Genomic DNA, 18,595 nt, shown 5'->3' on the forward strand with positions numbered 1-18,595 from the left:
TTATCCTTGATATAACACTGGATAAACGAGGCTAAGCCCAATTATCATAACTGCTCACAGTAACATAATCGCAAGCATCCGCATAAATTACTACGATTATCTCCGCGATTATCATAATTTATGCATATAATTACATACATTATCATAATTTATGCATGTTAATACACACATTAACATAATTAATGCGATTTGCGCATTTTTCACAAAATTATTAATTTTTATTATTTTCATCAAAATTTCATAATCCAACACATACAACATTTTCCCACCAATCAAAGGGCTGCCCAGTAAAAATTTGCATGATAATGTAAGATCGTTGAGCGGCCTCCACGGCAGGCGCTCTGAGGTGGCTATGTTAATGTGAGAGATTAGCATGTTAATGGAAGATCGCAAAGCAAAAACCTCGAGCTCGGTGAACAAGGTGGCTGTGTTAGGTTGAGAAATGTAACCTCTTAATGTAAAATCAGAGAACCGAAAATAACAATTAACATCGGAAAGTGGTAGGATGGGAACATCACAGCCAATTTCGACTTAAACTGGTTGATGTCCTTCCAATGATTTCTCAGTTTATACCCATCTTCTCAATGTAATTTGTGTCTGTGTCTACATATATATGGATGGCTTCATGAACAAATCTTTGTTGATAGCCAGTGGGTTTGCAAAGTACCTTCGTCTTAGAGAAATAAATTTCGTCTGAGCCCACCGCATTAAAATAATGATCAGCCACGGCCGAGTTACTGGTCCTACCGTGTTTCAGATCCGCCTTGTGTTCACGAACACGGTCCGAGACATGTCGCTTAGTTTCCCCAATGTAACTACTGCCGCAGACACAACTTAGTTTGTAGACTCTGGGGTATTGCATGTCAGGGATCACTTCCTTGACAGATGGGATCAGATCACGAATTTTACGTGCTGTGTTAAATCGAACCTGGATCTTGTTTGCTCATGATTTTGGAAATATTTTGGTGACCCCTGCTATGTATGGCAAGGTGATGGATTTGATTGGGTCCTCAGATGGTTCTTTCCCAACGGATTGTGTAGTCTGAATATCCATTCATCTTGAGAGCTTTGTGTACGTGTTCCAATTCACTGGCTATGTAATGATGGTCGGAAATAAATCGAGCACCATGGTGTAAAGTTTTTATGAGGGAATTATTCTGGGAAGGATGGTGGTGGGAGTCAGGTTTTAGATATGCATCCGTATGGGTGGCTTTCCAGTAGACGGTGTCCCATTGAGCCATCTAGTCTCCTTTCGATTAAACATCCAAGAATGGTTGCTTGCCATCCTTTATCGAAAGACCAAAAGGATATGAATTCCTGCAGTCACGAAAGCTTTAAGTCAACACATGCAATGTTCAGTGCCACACAGAGGGCAGAGTGCGATACACATATACAAACAGTGCAGTATCAAAACCCACCGTACAATGTGACACACAAAACGCTGCAGTGTGAAAAATAGTAAAGTGTCAACCACAAAATGTGGACTGTGACACTGTGCAGTGTGATACACACACGCTTCTGCAGTATGACACAACCTGTCCAATGTGACACACACACAACTCTGCAGTGCAGTTTTACACAAAACGGTGCAGTTTGTCATATACAATGTGCAGTTCGACACACAATTATGGTGTAGTGTCACATAGACACGGTGCAGTGTGACACACACGGTGTAGTATCACACACATGGTGACGTGTCACACAATCGACGCAGTATCACTCACACACGGCGAAGTGTGACACTGTGCAGTGTAACACACACGGGTGCATTGTGACACGCTGTTCAAAGTGGCACATAGGCTATGCATTGTCACTCACTCTCGACGCAGTGTGATACACATACAGACAGTGCAGTATTAATAATTCATTGTGCAATGTGACAAACAAACCCTACAGTGTGACACAATAACGTGAAACACATATTGTGCAATGTGACACACACACGCGGTGCAGTGTCACATACAGTTCAGTGTGCCACATATTATGCAGTGGTAAACACACACTGTCCTTTGTCACACACACGGAGTGCTGTGACACATGTCACACACACGGAGCGCTATGACACATGTCACACACACGGAGTGCTGTGACACATGTCACACACACGGAGTGCTATGACACATGTCACACACACGGAGTGCTATGACACATGTCACACACACGGAGTGCTGTGACACACACTGTGAAATGTGACAAACACAGCGCAGTGCCACACACACGGTCTACCAGTGGTGCTTCGGGTGGCAGGTCGGAGGAAAAATTGTACTGTGGTGGCCAGGAGCGAATCCTATGTGATGGTGGCGGCACAGCGTTACAATTTGACATTTATTACACTTTATAAATGAGTGAGTTTTCCAATAAACAACCTCATCACGACTGCCCATGGCTAATTTCCTATTTTAATTGCGCTACTCTTGAATCTCTGGCCTTGTTTATTGACGCTGGGAGAGCAGTCGCGCAGTGAATTGGTGCACTGCATTATTTCCCGAATTCGATTCTCACTCATGGCTACCATCAGTGATGAATAGATTCTGGACCTCCCTTAGCTTGATTCAGCCCCAAATAAGTATCTGGTGTGGTGTGTAAACATCAGCACTGGGGAGATAAAGGCGGCCGGGTGTGGTGATGGTCACCCACCCATTTGGTGTGCCGCGTCCGCTTTCATAAATACTGCTCGTTAGCAGCACTTTTCCCAACAGTCTATTAAGACTATACGGGGGATCTTTGTATTGTGTGTAAATCACTAGTGGGGGTGCAATGGTATAAGCGAACTGTGCTATGAAACCCGGGCGTGCTGAAATCTATTCCAGGCAACAACTAACACCAGGGGTAACCACAGTCAGGTCTGTCTCAATGTCAGTGACACCGAAAAAGGAATTGCTACACGTGGCACCTAGCCACTGTTGTTTAGGCTATCAAGTGAAGTGACATCGCGATATGTCACTGTGTATGCGCATTTAAAAGAGGTCACGTGGTGTGGGTCGAGATCCTACTAGAGGGTTCAGGACAGGGGCGGTTTCTTCATTAGGGCGATTGGGCGATGCACCACCAATGTCATTCAACCACAGAGTTACGCTCGCCGTTACGGTGCCTCTGGATATAGTCCAATCAGCGTCATGTCACGTTCTGTGGAGTACCGCCTCTTTTTGGGCGATTTCACTCTGGCTGAGAATCGCCCAGAATATTCCCATAGACTTACATTCAAAGATGTTTTTTTTCGAACGGCGGGCGCTCCAATGCATTCTCTATGGCTTCCGGGAGGGCTCGCACTAACGTGCTTACGTCATCACACGTAAGCACGTTTCAGTCAACAATATTATTTGTCGCCACCTAGTGGAATATTTAATAAAATAAACTGAGTGGATTGTAATAATAGTGAGTATAGAAACAAACAAGATGTATTGTAAGAGTCACTTTATTTTTCATTAATATTAAAGAAGTGAAGTTGCCTTTACATGCTTAAGCTGTTCATTTATCCATTGCATGGGTGGACCTTATCCTTATCAATCATCCAGACATTTGCCCCCCCTGAGAGATTTTGCAGGAGCCGCCACTGGTTCTGGAAGGTTGTCGTGGCCGGTGGCAGAGCCAGCCACGCCGCAGAGAATATAAGCCGAGTTCCCCAGAGGGACCGGCTGCTGTTTTTCATCCTGAAGAAACCTTCGTCTACGTTCTACCGAGTCTCCAACACGTGGACCTGGACCCGAGCTGTGGTCCGGTCCGTAGTAGCTCGTAATTAGTGTAGTTAGCCTGGTGGTCACCACCATCGGTTGTTATTCTGTTAAGGGGCAGTTACCCCGTGTGTTGGTATTAATAAATGTGTTGCCTCCAAGTGTGCGTCTGTGACTCAGTTGAACCCACTACACAAGTGTAGTGACATAGAATGGTCACTACTGTGTCGGCCTGTACGAGGGCTGGGGGCCCCAAGGGGGTGCCTGGGGGGTCACGTGCTGGAGGGATCCGGACCTTCCCAGAGGTGGGGGAAGTGAGGCGTGTCCTGGGAAGGGAGGCGTGGCCTGAAGAGAGCCAGCCACGCCGGGGCGGAGCCAGCCACGCCGAACCAGATATAAGCGTGGTGTGAACGCAGAGCGAGGCTGTTGTACTGTACTCCGAAGTGAAGACATCATCGGTCGTCAAGTCCCGAGTCGTGGTCCTGGGCCAGGCAGGCCGTTGCCTGCCTGGTCCAGTCTGTGTCGCGTTCCAGAGTGTTAGTGAGTTGAGGAAGGTGGTCACCACCTCATGTACAGCGTTATGTTACTTACCGTTTAATAAATAGTGTTGCCTCCAAGCTGCGTGTGTGTGCACCTAATTCGAACCCACTACATTTGGCGTCAGAAGTTGTAGAAATATAAATATTGCTAGGTGTTATCCTAGGGAAGTAAAATGGGCACACGAAAAACAAAGACAAAACTCATCTGGACGCCTTCGTACGACGGGGATGGTGTGACGACCATCCTTCGGACAGCCCCGGGGATGGCAGCCCCGGTGACAGAGAGAGAGAGAGATGGCGCTGCACGCGGAGCGGCGGGACTGGCATCACACCGCTTCTTCGCCGCCATCGGGAACGGAGCGATGGAGCCGCGGGGAGAGGACACCGTCGTCTCTGCGGTGGCTGGCGGGGGGAGGCCCGGGCATGCGGGCCACACGGTGGGGCCGCCAACTCGGCGGCTGATCGTGGCGCGGTTCCCGCCAAAACGCTGCTCCCGCCAACTCGAGGGCTGATCGGGGCGCGGTTCCCGCCAACTCGAGGGCTGGTCGGGGCGCGGTTCCCGCCAACTCGAGGACTGGTTGGGGCGCTGTTCCCGCCAAAGCGCCGCTCCCGCCATTTCGGCGGCCTGGTCGGGGCGCTGTTCCCGCCAAAGCGCCGCTCCCGCCGACATCAACGCCTGCGGAGGGGGAGTTCCACACGTGCAGGTGGCGCCCCCGTCTTGTGGATGGGGGTTCGCAAGAGCAGGCCGTGTTCACCATGCAAGATTCGTCGGGCCGTCCCAGTGCTCCACCTTGCCGCCCTCCGATATTCACAGTTTGCCAGGCGAGTCGTGACATGACACGAGAAAAATAATAATAACTTCACCGATCTTGCGTGTGCCGGGTTGCGATCGCGGGTTTTTTTTTTACTCGCTGGTTTGCGGAGCGTGTTCGTCCGGTTGTGTGCGTGATAAAATGACGCGGCGACCATGCGGGTTTCTGCTTGTAACAGTGTTGTTGTTAATTACGGCGTCGAGATCGGTATCTTCTGGGTGTAGTTAATGATTAATTCGTTATTGGTGTCCCGAGTTCCGTTGATATCCTGTATGTTGCCGTGTTAATGACTCGTGTTGTTACATCGTTGTGTTGCGAAATCGCCATTGTTATTGTGTATACTGTATGGAGTTTCGCTCGTGATTGTCACTTGTAACTGTCAGAAACTTTGATCGTCATTGTTGCCAATGTACAGACCGTATGGAGCTTTGCTTGAAATTGTTAACAGTGTAGGGACTGTTGGGTACTTGCTTGTGATTATTTACTATGTACGGATTGTCTGGAGTATTGGTTGTGTGTGTTGCCATGTGGGGACTGGATGGAGCATTGCGCCAAATGATTGACTGTACGAATTTCATATACTGCATATACTGTATTAATCAATTCGGCGATTCTTGGGGTTTGTGGTATAGTTTTTTTGCTCTCAAAATTCGAATGCCCTGAGTCCCATGGTTAATGTTGAAGGGGTTTTTGAAATGACAGGTTCGGTGTGGTTCAGCCTCACTGGTTGGCCCCTGTCCGTTGTTGCACAGATGATGTCTTTTGTGCGGGAATGCCCCTTGTGTTCTACATTGATCGGGGGTGCGTTTCCGTTAATTGCTGTCAAATTGCGTTGCTCTCTCCACTCGGTTGGTGCAGCTGCATGCTGCAATGCGAGTCTCGGAGATGATGTGTACGGATACGGGATGTGAGGTGTATTGGTGTGACCATTGAATATTCGGGATCGTCACAAATTGTGCGTACATGTTCGGCATTGGATCAGTTCTGTGGGGGATCATAATTCAAATTGTATGTGTTGTGATGGTGTTAAATTGCGATGGTGACGTGCTGCCAGGGATTTGGAATTGTGCTGCTGGCTGTCACCTATCTTGGGGCGCAGGTCCTGACCAGGATGGCCCAGTGAGAGTTGCGTGTCTAACATGAACGTTGTGGTCCCGTCATGCTATGGCTGACGGCTTGACCTGACAGCCAGGAGATTGAAACACTCCGTGGTATGTCTAGCCTAGTGGGCTGTGCGCTCACAGGGCTCGGAGAGTGTGGTCCCGTCATACAATGGCTGACGGCTTGACCTGACAGCCCGAAGATTGAAACACTCCGTGGCATGTCTAGCCTAGTGGGCTGTGCGCTCACATGGCTCGGAGAGTGTGGTCCCGTCATGCAATGGCTGACGGCTTGACCTGACAGCCCGGAGATTGAAACACTCCGTGGCATGTCTAGCCTAGTGGGCTGTGCGCTCACATGGCTCGGAGAGTGTGGTCCCGTCATGCTATGGCTGACAGCTTGACCTGACGGCTCGGAGGTTTAGACCCTCCGAGGCGCGTTGAAACAGTGGGCTGGAGATTCGTAAGGTTCAGATGGAGTTGTCCTGTTACGTTGAGACTGTATCCCTCAGTTGTTAGGGTGCATGTTGTGCAGTGAGTGAACGATGGGTCGTCTCAGCTTGGTCGGTACAGCTATATGCTGCGATGCGAGTCTTGGAGAGAGACTGGGTCGTCTCAGCTCGGTCGGTACAGCTATATGCTGCGATGCGAGTCTTAGAGAGAGACTGGGTTAAAATCCCATCGATATGGCCGACGCGTGCTGCTGGTTGTGACGCCGCGTCGGAAAGGCGGTGGGGTGGTAACATGGAAATTCCCCCCCCGATATGGCCGACGTGTGCTACTGGTTGTGACGCCGCGTCGGAAAGGCGGTGGGGTGGTAACATGGAAATTCCCCCCCCCGATATGGCCGACGTGTGCTACTGGTTGTGACGCCGCGTCGGAAAGGCGGTGGGGTGGTAACATGGAAATTCCCCCCCCGATATGGCCGACGCGTGCTACTGGTTGTGACGCCACGTCGGAAAGGCGGGGGGGTGCTAACGGGTGACTGTCATTGCATGCGTGATTCTAACGGGGGGGGGGGGGGGCTGTGCTGGACCATAAGTGGGTTAGCCAGTTTTCATGTATATTTGTTGTTAATTCCCCGTTTTCTGTGCGGTTCCCTTTTACCCTCGTCGATTCTGTATATATTACGTGATTGTATTTCTTATCGGTCGCCGGTCATTTATTGATGTTGCTGGTTCGGAGGCACACCTTTTCGATTTTTCACAGTTGTGTTACAGCCGGGGACGGCTGTGTGTTTATACAGGGGGGGGTGATGTAGTGACATAGAATGGTCACTACTGTGTCGGCCTGTACGAGGGCTGGGGGCCCCAAGGGGGTGCCTGGGGGGTCACGTGCTGGAGGGATCCGGACCTTCCCAGAGGTGGGGGAAGTGAGGCGTGTCCTGGGAAGGGAGGCGTGGCCTGAAGAGAGCCAGCCACGCCGGGGCGGAGCCAGCCACGCCGAACCAGATATAAGCGTGGTGTGAACGCAGAGCGAGGCTGTTGTACTGTACTCCGAAGTGAAGACATCATCGGTCGTCAAGTCCCGAGTCGTGGTCCTGGGCCAGGCAGGCCGTTGCCTGCCTGGTCCAGTCTGTGTCGCGTTCCAGAGTGTTAGTGAGTTGAGGAAGGTGGTCACCACCTCATGTACAGCGTTATGTTACTTACCGTTTAATAAATAGTGTTGCCTCCAAGCTGCGTGTGTGTGCACCTAATTCGAACCCACTACACAAGTAAAACCTCATTGGGCGTCTCATTATCATCCAGTAGAGGTGTTTTACTATCCGGAGCACCTTATTACAATCTAGTTAAATCGGTTAATAGCAGTAATGGACCATCCGGGATTGTGTTACGCACCGTCAGCCATGGCCTGTCCACTGCTGCAGTGGATATGCCATGGCTGATAGTGATGGTGGTGGTGGGGAGCGGTGGTGTCGCAGTAAGTGCAGTGACTCGAGTTCGATTCCTGCTCATGGCTAACACCAGTGACTATCATCTCAACTGATCCCGAGTCTCTCCTAGGTCGCTTGAGCCTAAAATGAGTATCTGGTGTGGTGTGTAAACATCGTCACTGGGGAGACAAAGGCGGCCCGGGCGTGGTGCTGGCCACCCACCCCCTCGTGTGTCATGCTGGCCTTCATCAGTGCTCGCCAAAAGCGCTTGTCACAACAGTCTGTTCAGGCTATAGGAGAGATCTTTGTCTTTGATGATGGTGAGAGTTGCAGTCATGTCGGGGGATTGTCGAATCTCATGGCCACACTTCCAACCGCCCGTGTTTTTGTATCGCGCATCGGAGAGTTTCACAGTTTCCTACAGAGCTTGCGCAAGCTCTGGGCCGGGGTTGATAGAGGGAGAAGCGGAACAGACAGCGTGCATCCCTGTGGGGGACTGCTGAGCCTGACCATTAATGTGCCTAGCTAGCAAGGGTTGTTGTGATTAGTGTAGTTAGCCTGGTGGTCACCACCCGGTTAACTACACCAGTTACGTTGTAATTAGTGTAGTTAGCCTGGTGGTCACCACCATCGGTGTGTTGGTGTTAAATAAATGTGTTGCCTTCAAGTATACGTCTGCGACTCAGTTGAACTCACGACATATGTACAGGTAACAATACTCACAATTAAGTTACCGTGCGTCTTGATTTCATTCCGGCCCCATCGGTTTAGGATTTCATCAAAGGGGGTGGATCGCGCAACTCTATGGGGCCGTCCATAAATGACGTCAAGCGATTTTGGATGATTTTTGACCCCCCCCCCCCCCTTCGTCACAAGGCGTCACAAAAAGTCAACCACCCCCTCAAATATGACGTCACAAAGCTCTGCCCCCCCCAAATAAAACATGCTTCAAATCGCTTTAAACTATTGCCATTGTAGCGCGTATTTAATGTGGTGCTGTACTGATGTTGTCGGAGAAAACATTTATTTAAAAGTCTATTTAATTAAGTAGAACGTGTTGTTTATATTTATTTAAAGTTATGCATTTTGATGTGACGTTACATTTATCACCCCCCCCCTCGTCACACATCGTCATAAATGTCTGACCCCCCACCCTAGGTGCGTGACGTCATTTATGGACGGCCCCATTGATATGACAGCCAGGATGCGTTTAAATCTGGCTTGATCATGGTAGAACGCAAGTAATTTTAATGAATAAAAAATGAAAAAAAAATTGTACGTGTTTTACTTGTTTATCTGTTGATTGGGGGCCCCCTTGTGACTGACTGGGCCCCTATACATCGCGTAACAATGCCACATGAGCCCTGAAATTGCTTTGCTCCCGCAACCGAACGGCCCTGGTGGTAACCCATTGATACTGATGGGTGGATAGAGAGAAAAAGCGGCGTGGGGAGCGATTTAATACATTTGCATCACTTTCAACGGCCACAGGGAGATCGAATCGAATCAGCGACCTCTGCTATTGCAAGCCCAGCCAGGGCTGGCGTGGGTGTGTGTGGCGTTAACTGATGGCCAACTTCCTAATATGGGGGCTACATCGCCTCGCTCCCGTGGCCTTCAGAGTGCACTGGCAGCAACTGCGCGAGCCGAGTGTGCGAGTGAGGAGTTGAGGCTGCACAGGAGGTAAGGGAGTCATGGGACTCGGTGCGGAACCGCAATCGCTGCTGCTGCTCTTCTGTGTGTGCCGTGGTGGCTGCAGCGGTCACCTCCATGCCATGGCTAAACATAGAGCAACATGGACACAATCAGGTTTGCGACACAGCGTGGGAGAGTGTGAGACGGAGACACGGTGTTAGAGTGTGTGTGTGATACACGGTGTTAGAGTGTGTGACAGAGGCACGGTGTGAGTGTGTGTGTGACAGATACACGGTGTTAAAGTGTGTGTGTGAGACAGAGTGTGAGAGTGTGTGTGTGGGTGTGCGTGAGACACAGTGTGAGAGTGTGTGTGTGACAGAGAGACAGTGTGTGAGAGTGTGATAGAGACACGTGTAAGAGTGTGTGTGTGCGTGAGACAGTGTGAGAGTGTGTGGGAGTGCATGAGATACAGTGTGAGAGTGTGTGACAGAGACACGGTGTGAGAGTGTGTGTGCGTGAGACAGAGTGTGAGAGTGTGATGGGCGTGCATGAGACACAACATGGGAGAGTGTGTGTGTGATACACGGTGTTAGAGTGTGTGTGTGTAAGACAGAGTGTGAGAGTGTGTGCGTGTGTGTGTGTTTGCGTGAGACAGAGTGTGAGTGTGTGTGTGCGTGAGACAAAGTGTGAGAGTGTGTGTGTGACAGAGAGACGGTGTTAGAGTGTGTGTGTGTGACAGATACACGGTGTTAAAGTGTGTGTGTGAGACAGAGTATGAGAGTGTGTGTGTGGGTGTGCGTGAGACACAGTGTGAGAGTGTGTGTGTGTGTGACAGAGAGACAGTGTGTGAGAGTGTGTGATAGAGACACGTGTGAGAGTGTGTGTGTGCGTGAGACACAGTGTGAGAGTGTGTGGGTGTGTGTGAGACACAGTGTGAGAGTGTGTGACAGAGACACGGTGTGAGAGTGTGTGTGCGTGAGAGTGTGTGGGTGTGCGTGAGACACAGCGTGGGAGAGTGTGTGTGATACACGGTGTTAGAGTGTGTGTGTGTGCGTGGGACAAAGTGTGAGAGTGTATGGGTGACAGAGACACAGTGTGAGAGTGTGTGTGTGTGCGTGAGACAAAGTGTGAGTGTGCGTGAGACAGAGTGTGAGAGTGTATGGGTGACAGAGACACAGTGTGAGAGTGTGTGTGCGTGAGACGCAGTGTGAGGGTGTGTGTGTGACAGAGACACCAAATGTAGTGGGTTCGAATTAGGTGCACACACACGCAGCTTGGAGGCAACACTATTTATTAAACGGTAAGTAATATAACACTGTACATAAGGTGGTGACCACCTTCCTCAACTCACAAACACTCTGGAACACGACACAGACTGGACCAGGCAGGCAACGGCCTGCATGGCCCAGGACGACGACCCGGGACTTAACGACCGATGATGTCTTCACTTCGGAGTACAGTACAACATCCTCGCTCTGCGTTCACACCACGCTTATATCTGCTTTGGCGTGGCCGGCTCCGCCCAGGCGTGGCTGGCTCTCTCCAGGCCACGCCTCCCTTCCCAGGACACGCCTCACTTCCCCCACCTCTGGGAAGGTCCGGATCCATCCACCACGTGACCCCCCAGGCACCCCCTTGGGGCCCCCAGCCCTCGTACGGGCCGACACAGTAGTGACCGTTCTATGTCACTACACTAACAGTGATCAGTGGGCTCACATGATATTGACTTCTCCAAGACAGAGGTTCTCTGCAAGCCATCTGGCTACCATGAGAGATTCGTTCACGAGGCGATCCACATATACAAACACAGAGACAACTTCAACTGAGAAGATGGATTCTGGCTTAGCAATCATTGAAAGGACGTAATAAACCATTTCGGATCTTAACTGATTGTGTTCACGTTTACGGTGACTTTCAGACCGCGTTCCGCTCACTGGCATTGTATTATCCGCAGGGAATGGATTATTTGCTCCGCTGCAAGTTTCCTCTCCCTATTCTCCCATTGACATATTTCGTTGCTTCCTCTTAGCGTCTTTCACACGACGGTCAATGGTACAGTGTATAATAACAAATAGTATCAAATTTATATGATTAATACAATGTACAAAGTAATATATAGTATCATAATTGTATAGTGAATATACAGCAGTGTGATATACATTAGAGTGGGTAGAATCATACATAGTGTAATATTACAATGTGGCTTATAGCAATACAGTATATAATTTAATGTTTGGTTTGTCTATGGCAGTATATAGTACGGTGTAGACTCGTGTGATATAAGAAAATAAAGTTTAGATGGAAGCATATTATATTTTTTACGACATAGAATTGCAATGTATTACTTACTGTTAGTAACTCTGCTTATTGTAGAGTATATTTAGTATACTGATGATACTATGTAGTTTATACTTTAGTTGTTTACGTGGTGGTTTTATTTACTGCAGCTACATACTATTAACACTCCTTCCCTTTATTAATGCTACCCCTATCCCCTCCCTTTGATGCTGCTAATCCTGCATAATGCACGGGCATAAGTAGTACTAATCACATACCTGCATTCCCATATCCCCTCCCTTTGATGCTGCTAATCCTGCATAATGCACGGGCATAAGTAGTACTAATCACATACCTGCATTTCCCATAAATATGCTGAATTCCTCTTGATATGCAAATTCTTTGGTCAAGGCACCCTTTCCCCCCCCTTCCAACCCAGCTTAAATATATACTCCAAGCATGGTGCTGTTTCATTCAGACGCTGTCGCCTCGACAGACCTGGTTTTCACCTGAGGACGGCTGCTTGCGTTGTGGCCGAAACGTCGTGAGAATTATTTTATTATGTTTTATTTTTATTATTTTATTACTTCCCTTCTACGTGACTTTACCGAAAGAACCAAGAAGATTTTCTGTACTTTTGAGGCATATCTTCTTAGGTTTTTTCGGTAAAGTCACGTAGGTAAAACATCAAAATGAATGAAAATAAAATAAAATAAAATCAAAAATCACGACGTTTCGGAGGCAACACAAGTCTCCGTCATCAGGTGGGACCGTCACAGCCAGATTAGCTGCATCAAGTGAGGCAATGATTCAAGATGTAATCCCTTAAAAGCGAGTTGAGGGGGGGAGGAGAGGGAGGGGAGAGCTCATCAGACTATGGTAGCCAATGAATGGAACGTATCGGGAGGGAGGGGGGGCGAGGCCAAAAGGGTGGGCGACGGCGTGCAAGCGATTGTGCGCAAGCGGCTAATTACTGCACACGCCAACACAATGGAGCGATTATGCGCAAGCGGCCAACTGCCGCACACGCCAACACAATGGGCAGAGAGGGGGAGGGAAGCTCTAATACACATGATAGACAAAAGAACGAAAATGCCCATGTTAATACCAATGCTGGCTGAACAATGAAGAGAGTACTGTTAAAAAATAACTGGGGATGTTAACACTCGGTAAAGTAAAGTAAAATAGTGCCTGTCAGATAAGATGGTCCAAAAAATTGTAATTAAGTCTTTTTTGCGTGGTTGATAACATCTTTCCAATGATTACTAAGTTTGTACCCATCATCACGGTTGAAATTATGTCTGTGTTTATATATTTGTATGGCTTCGTGTACAAACCTTTGATGGTAGCCGGGAGGTTTGCAGAGAACCTTGGTCTCGGAAAAGACAATTTCATGAGAGCCCACCGAGTTGTAGCAATGATCGGCGACGGCAGAAGAATCAGTTCTGCCGTGTTTCAGATCTGACTTGTGCTCGCGGACACGATCAGAAACATGACGTTTCGTTTCTCCAATGTAGCAATCACCACAAATGCAACTCAATTTGTAGACTCCAGGATACTGTAAGTCAGGAACGACATCCTTCACAGATGGAATCAGATCACGGATTTTATGCACTGTACTGAATCGGACTTGGATCTTATGTTTGTTGAGAATTTTGGAGATCTTTTTGGTCACGCCAGCTATGTATGGTAACGTGATGGTTTTGGTCGGAGTTTCATGTGGCTGTTTCTGTGTGGTGGGAGAGACAGCTTGGCTGATAGTACGGTCAGAGTATCCGTTCATCCTGAGGGCCCGATGTACATGTCTTAATTCACCAGTCAGGTGGTGTTTGTCAGAAATGCCATGGGCTCTGTGGTATAGCGTTTTGATGAGAGAATTCTTTTGAGATGGGTGGTGGTGGGAATCCGGTTTCAAGTAGGAATCTGTGTGGGTGGCTTTTCTGTAGACAGAATGTCCCAAGGATCCGTCAGGCCTCCTCTCAAACAGAATATCCAAGAATGGTAGTTTACCGTCTTTCTCCACTTCCATGGTGAATCTGATGGATGGGTGTCTGGAATTGATGTGGTCCAAGAAGTGGTTCAATGCTGGGAGGCCATGTGGCCAGATGACGAAAGTGTCATCCACATACCTCTTCCACAGGGAAGGACGTAGGGTGGATGTTTGGATGGCGTCTGATTCAAACTTTTCCATGAACATGTTGGCTATAACTGGTGACAAAGGGGAGCCCATAGGGGTACCCTCATTCTGTTTGTAGAAGGTGCCATTCCAGGTAAAATAGGTGTTGGTGAGGCAATGCCTAACCAGCGCAGGTGCATCAGAATTCAATCCATGTTGGACTAAGTCCTCAATTATTGTTAGGGTGTCCGGTACTGGGACTTTGGTAAACAAAGATACTACAAAGATACTACATCAAAGCTGACGAGGATGTCATCAGGAGATAGTACCATGTCCTTAACCATAGAGACAAGGCAAGCATTTATTAAATGGAAAACACTCCTTGCAGACCGCAACTTGAGTACATCACTGAAACTGCGCACACTGAAATGCTACATCTGGTCAATTTTGCTGTACGGAGTTGAGACGTGGACACTGACAATAACAGCAACAAAAAGGCTCGAAGCTTTCGAGATGTGGCTGTATCGAAGAATGCTGAAAATCCCATGGACAGCCAAAACCACCAATACACAAGTTCTGCAAGATATGGGCACTGACAGGCAACTGCTGAAGACCATCATTAGCAGGAAGTGTTACTACCGAAGCCACATTGCCCGAAACGACCACAAATACCAGCTATTAAAGCTAATCCTGGAAGGAAAAATCGAAGGGAAAAAACGACCAGGACGGCCAAAAACGACATGGCTCAGTAACATCAAAACATGGCTACAATTAACAACAGCACAAACTCTACACGCCGTGCTAGACCGGGACCAATATCATCGTGAAGTGGCACACGCCGTTAGGCAGCACTAAAGAAGAAGAACCATAGAGACTTTACTTTACCGAGTGTTAACATCCCCAGTTATTTTTTAACAGTACTCTCTTCATTGTTCAGCCAGCATTGGTATTAACATGGGCATTTTCGTTCTTTTGTCTATCATGTGTATTAGAGCTTCCCTCCCCCTCTCTGCCCATTGTGTTGGCGTGTGCGGCAGTTGGCCGCTTGCGCATAATCGCTCCATTGTGTTGGCGTGTGCAGTAATTAGCCGCTTGCGCACAATCGCTTGCACGCCGTCGCCCACCCTTTTGGCCTCGCCCCCCCTCCCTCCCGATACGTTCCATTCATTGGCTACTATAGTCTGATGAGCTCTCCCCTCCCTCTCCTCCCCCCCCTCAACTCGCTTTTAAGGGATTACATCTTGAATCATTGCCTCACTTGATGCAGCTAATCTGGCTGTGACGGTCCCACCTGATGACGGAGACTTGTGTTGCCTCCGAAACGTCGTGATTTTTGATTTTATTTTATTTTATTTTCATTCATTTTGATGTTTTACCTACGTGACTTTACCGAAAAAACCTAAGAAGATGATTCCTTGCAGTCACGAAAGCTTCAAATCTAGAATTTTGAGGCATAATCTATTTGAAATAACACTTACTACCCAGGAATAAAAAAATAATAAATTTGTTACATAGTGTTATTAATGGAGTTTATTATTAACTTTGCTTTTGTGTCCTGGTCACAAAAGCAAAGTTTGTGGGGAATAATAGCCATTTTCTGTACTTTTGAGGCATAAGCAATTGGAAAATAACACTTACTACCCAGGAACATGATTTTTTATTACACTGTGTAACATTTTATTTTTTGCTACACAGTGTAATACCTGGTGCTGTGTGTAAAACATCAGGGTTGGGGAGATAAAGATGGCTGGGCGTGATTCTGGCCACCCACCCCCTCGGGTGCCATTCCAGACTGGTGCCCTCTAAAAGTACTCGTCTCAACAGTCAATTAAGGCCATAGCTGGAGTATTTGTCTTTTTGCGAATGATGGCGAAGTCGTTAATAAACACGATTTCAATTCTCGACTCATGCACACACGCAAACGGCTAACATGAGTTGGGAATTATATCTTAAATTGAAACGCCACGCCTCCTTCACCTTTTATCTGCACTGATCAGCACGGCAAAGTATGGTCGAACAAATTAGTCCTTCATCCATCCAGCAATGAATTAACACAGGGGCTGTGAGTTGCGCCATTTTTCCAAACGATTTAATTGGCTAATGAGTGGTGAAAATCAATGACTGCCAAGTTACCGGTAATACATTGATGCGTTAATCATTGTTATGACTAGAAGTACGTGGTGTTATATCCATGGGCACTGTGAGACCTTCACACACTCACACATACTAAGACCGAGATCCCCCGAATAGCCTTCAACAGACTGTTTGGGCAAGTGCTATTAGCGAGCACCTATGAAGTCAGGTACGGCAGCGGCCCCCAAAAATGTTGCACCAGGGACCGGTTTCGTGGAAGACAATGTTTTCACGGACCGGGGGGGGGTCATCATTGGGTCTTTCCCCATTTTCAAAGAAGCTCTCCAGCGACGTTTGTTTGTTACTTATTTTGGCTAGGGTTAGCTTGTGGGCTTACCAAAACTGTGACTGAGACAAGTGTGCAGTGCGGGAAAGAGGCGCGGATAGAAGTGGTAAATAAAATAATGGGCGGCCCACGCGCGGACTCACCGCTCACCTCCTGCTGTGTGGCCCGGTTCCTAACAGGACACAGACCGGCACCGATCCGCGGCCAGGGGGTTGGAGACCCCTGCGCTAGGGCACATGAGGTGGTGGCTAGCACCACTCCCGGCTACTGTTGTCTCGCAAGTGCTGATGTTTACACACAGCACCAGGCAATCGAGCTGCATTCACTTAGGTGAGGTGGTCCAGGGCCGATTCAAATACTCGCAACTGTTAATTGGTCTGGTCACTGGGTTCGTAGTGCAACGCACTTACCACTGTCATGCACTTACCACCTCGTATGGTGTTCCAGCCTTCATAGGTGCTCGCTAACAGCACTTGCCCCAACATTCTGTTAAATGCTTACGGGGGGAGGGGCGTGATCCACACTGTTCTCTGTCTAATATGTAACAAAGACAAAAGACACAAATTCGCTACGAAGTGGTAACAGTGGTGGTAATGTCACCACAACACCTATGCCAGGCTAGGTACACTTTGAGGCCATCACATGAAGTATGAAAAAGTCACGGGACAGACATCGGGTGTTATGTGTGGATTGACTGGCTGAGATTACAGATTTACACCATCTAGGCCCCCACTGTGCCACCTCGCTGATTTGTATCCGCATGGCACTTCGCTCGTTTTTGGGAGCGTCGCTTCTCCTGCCCTCCGTTGTTGTTTTCGTTGCAGTCCATGGCGCAGTGCACTAACCATTGTGTCAACACTCCACCCCATGTGTTTGATATAGGTAGAGGAATCTTCATAGTGATCGTCAGCATCATCAGCAGCGATGGAGCCAAATACGCAAACTCCGAAGCAACGGGTAATGATATGGCTACATTAATCCCCCTCTGGTCTCCACACCTGATTGGCTCACAAGTGACGTTATGAAATTCACCCCTTCTATTTAAGATTGAAACAGGAGGAATTTTCCACATTCTGGCTATTGCCTGATGAGGATAGTTGCAATTACCGGCAAAACGTCGAACTCGAATTATAAATATTGTGGGTTTACTCTATAACACACTGGCGTGTTGAACAAGTAACTAATTTGCTTGTTTTGTTTATGTAACAAACTTAGTAATTGGCTGTGTTGGGTAATGGCGGGTTTAACAGTACATATTTTCGCAATCTAACCCAAAAAAACTCTTATGAATCATCAGGATCATCAGCATTATTAGTATCATCATCAGTATCATCAGTATCACCACCACCATCAGAAACTTCAAGACGGTGGTAGTCACACAATGGCGTGACCCACCACTTACCCCACAGGGCTACACCTTGACCTCTGACCTGCCGTGGTTACTCCTCCCCATGTGTGGTTGAATGGCGATGGCCCAGACTCCATCTCACCGCCTCCTGCTCATGGCAGTCGCTGCGGGGCTCGGTGGCAGCTTCCAGTACGGGCTCAACCTCTCCCTCATCAACGTCCCCACCAAGGTGCGTATTTCGTTTCGGGCAATAACGCCTTTAATCAATGACGCAGCCTCAGCGGTGCGTTGAAGACGTTCACGGTTCGAATCCAGCAATATCCCTGATTATTAATAATAGTGTATATGTTGCCATTGCTTCACTTGCCGTGGATGTTAAATATTCTGCGGCGTCATTCACAAGATTAGGACATTGTCTGCCGGGCATCAGGGGTCAAATTTAGCCAAATTAAAAAAATGACACCACAAATTACTTAATTGGGTGTGTAGTGGTGATAACTACTCGCTGTTCGCAAGCTGTGAGAGAGCAGTTGGTAAACAAGGTTTTCCCGCTCAATCAAACAGTTGGGGTCAAATGGGGTGAGGTAGGATCCAAACGCCAGATTGGGAAGGACCAATCGGAGGGGTCCAAGAGGTGGCCGGGGATTGGTTAACCCGGCCACGAATAGGTATAAAAGCCGGAGCTGCTGAGAGCTCTTGGTTAGCTCTGCTACACGAAGACCCAAGTCGGCTGAAGACCCTGGACCAAGCCTTCCAGCCCTTATCAGGGCTGGGGCTCAGTGTAACCAGTGGTCAGGGGAGATAG

The 18,595-nt window shown here is 48.3% G+C and overlaps 1 protein-coding gene across 5 annotated transcripts in view; it reads left to right on the plus strand.

The window, feature by feature from the left end:
• The first annotated feature begins 9,395 nt into the window (after window positions 1-9,395).
• Window positions 9,396-18,595, plus strand: part of LOC144737206 (solute carrier family 2, facilitated glucose transporter member 5-like) — a 65,173-nt gene continuing 55,973 nt past the window's right edge. For 2 of the 5 annotated variants that reach the window (XM_078619926.1, XM_078619930.1), the window contains exons 1-3: window positions 9,398-9,678; window positions 17,325-17,399; window positions 17,921-18,019. In XM_078619926.1, coding sequence (XP_078476052.1) covers window positions 17,367-17,399; window positions 17,921-18,019 — 132 coding nt within the window. In that variant the 5' untranslated portion in view covers window positions 9,398-9,678; window positions 17,325-17,366. The other 3 variants (XM_078619929.1, XM_078619928.1, XM_078619927.1) reach the window with 3 other exon arrangements.

The sequence above is a fragment of the Lampetra planeri genome, chromosome 65, assembly GCF_965212315.1.
Source record: "Lampetra planeri chromosome 65, kcLamPlan1.2.h2, whole genome shotgun sequence".
NCBI classification, from domain to species: Eukaryota; Metazoa; Chordata; class Hyperoartia; order Petromyzontiformes; family Petromyzontidae; genus Lampetra; species Lampetra planeri.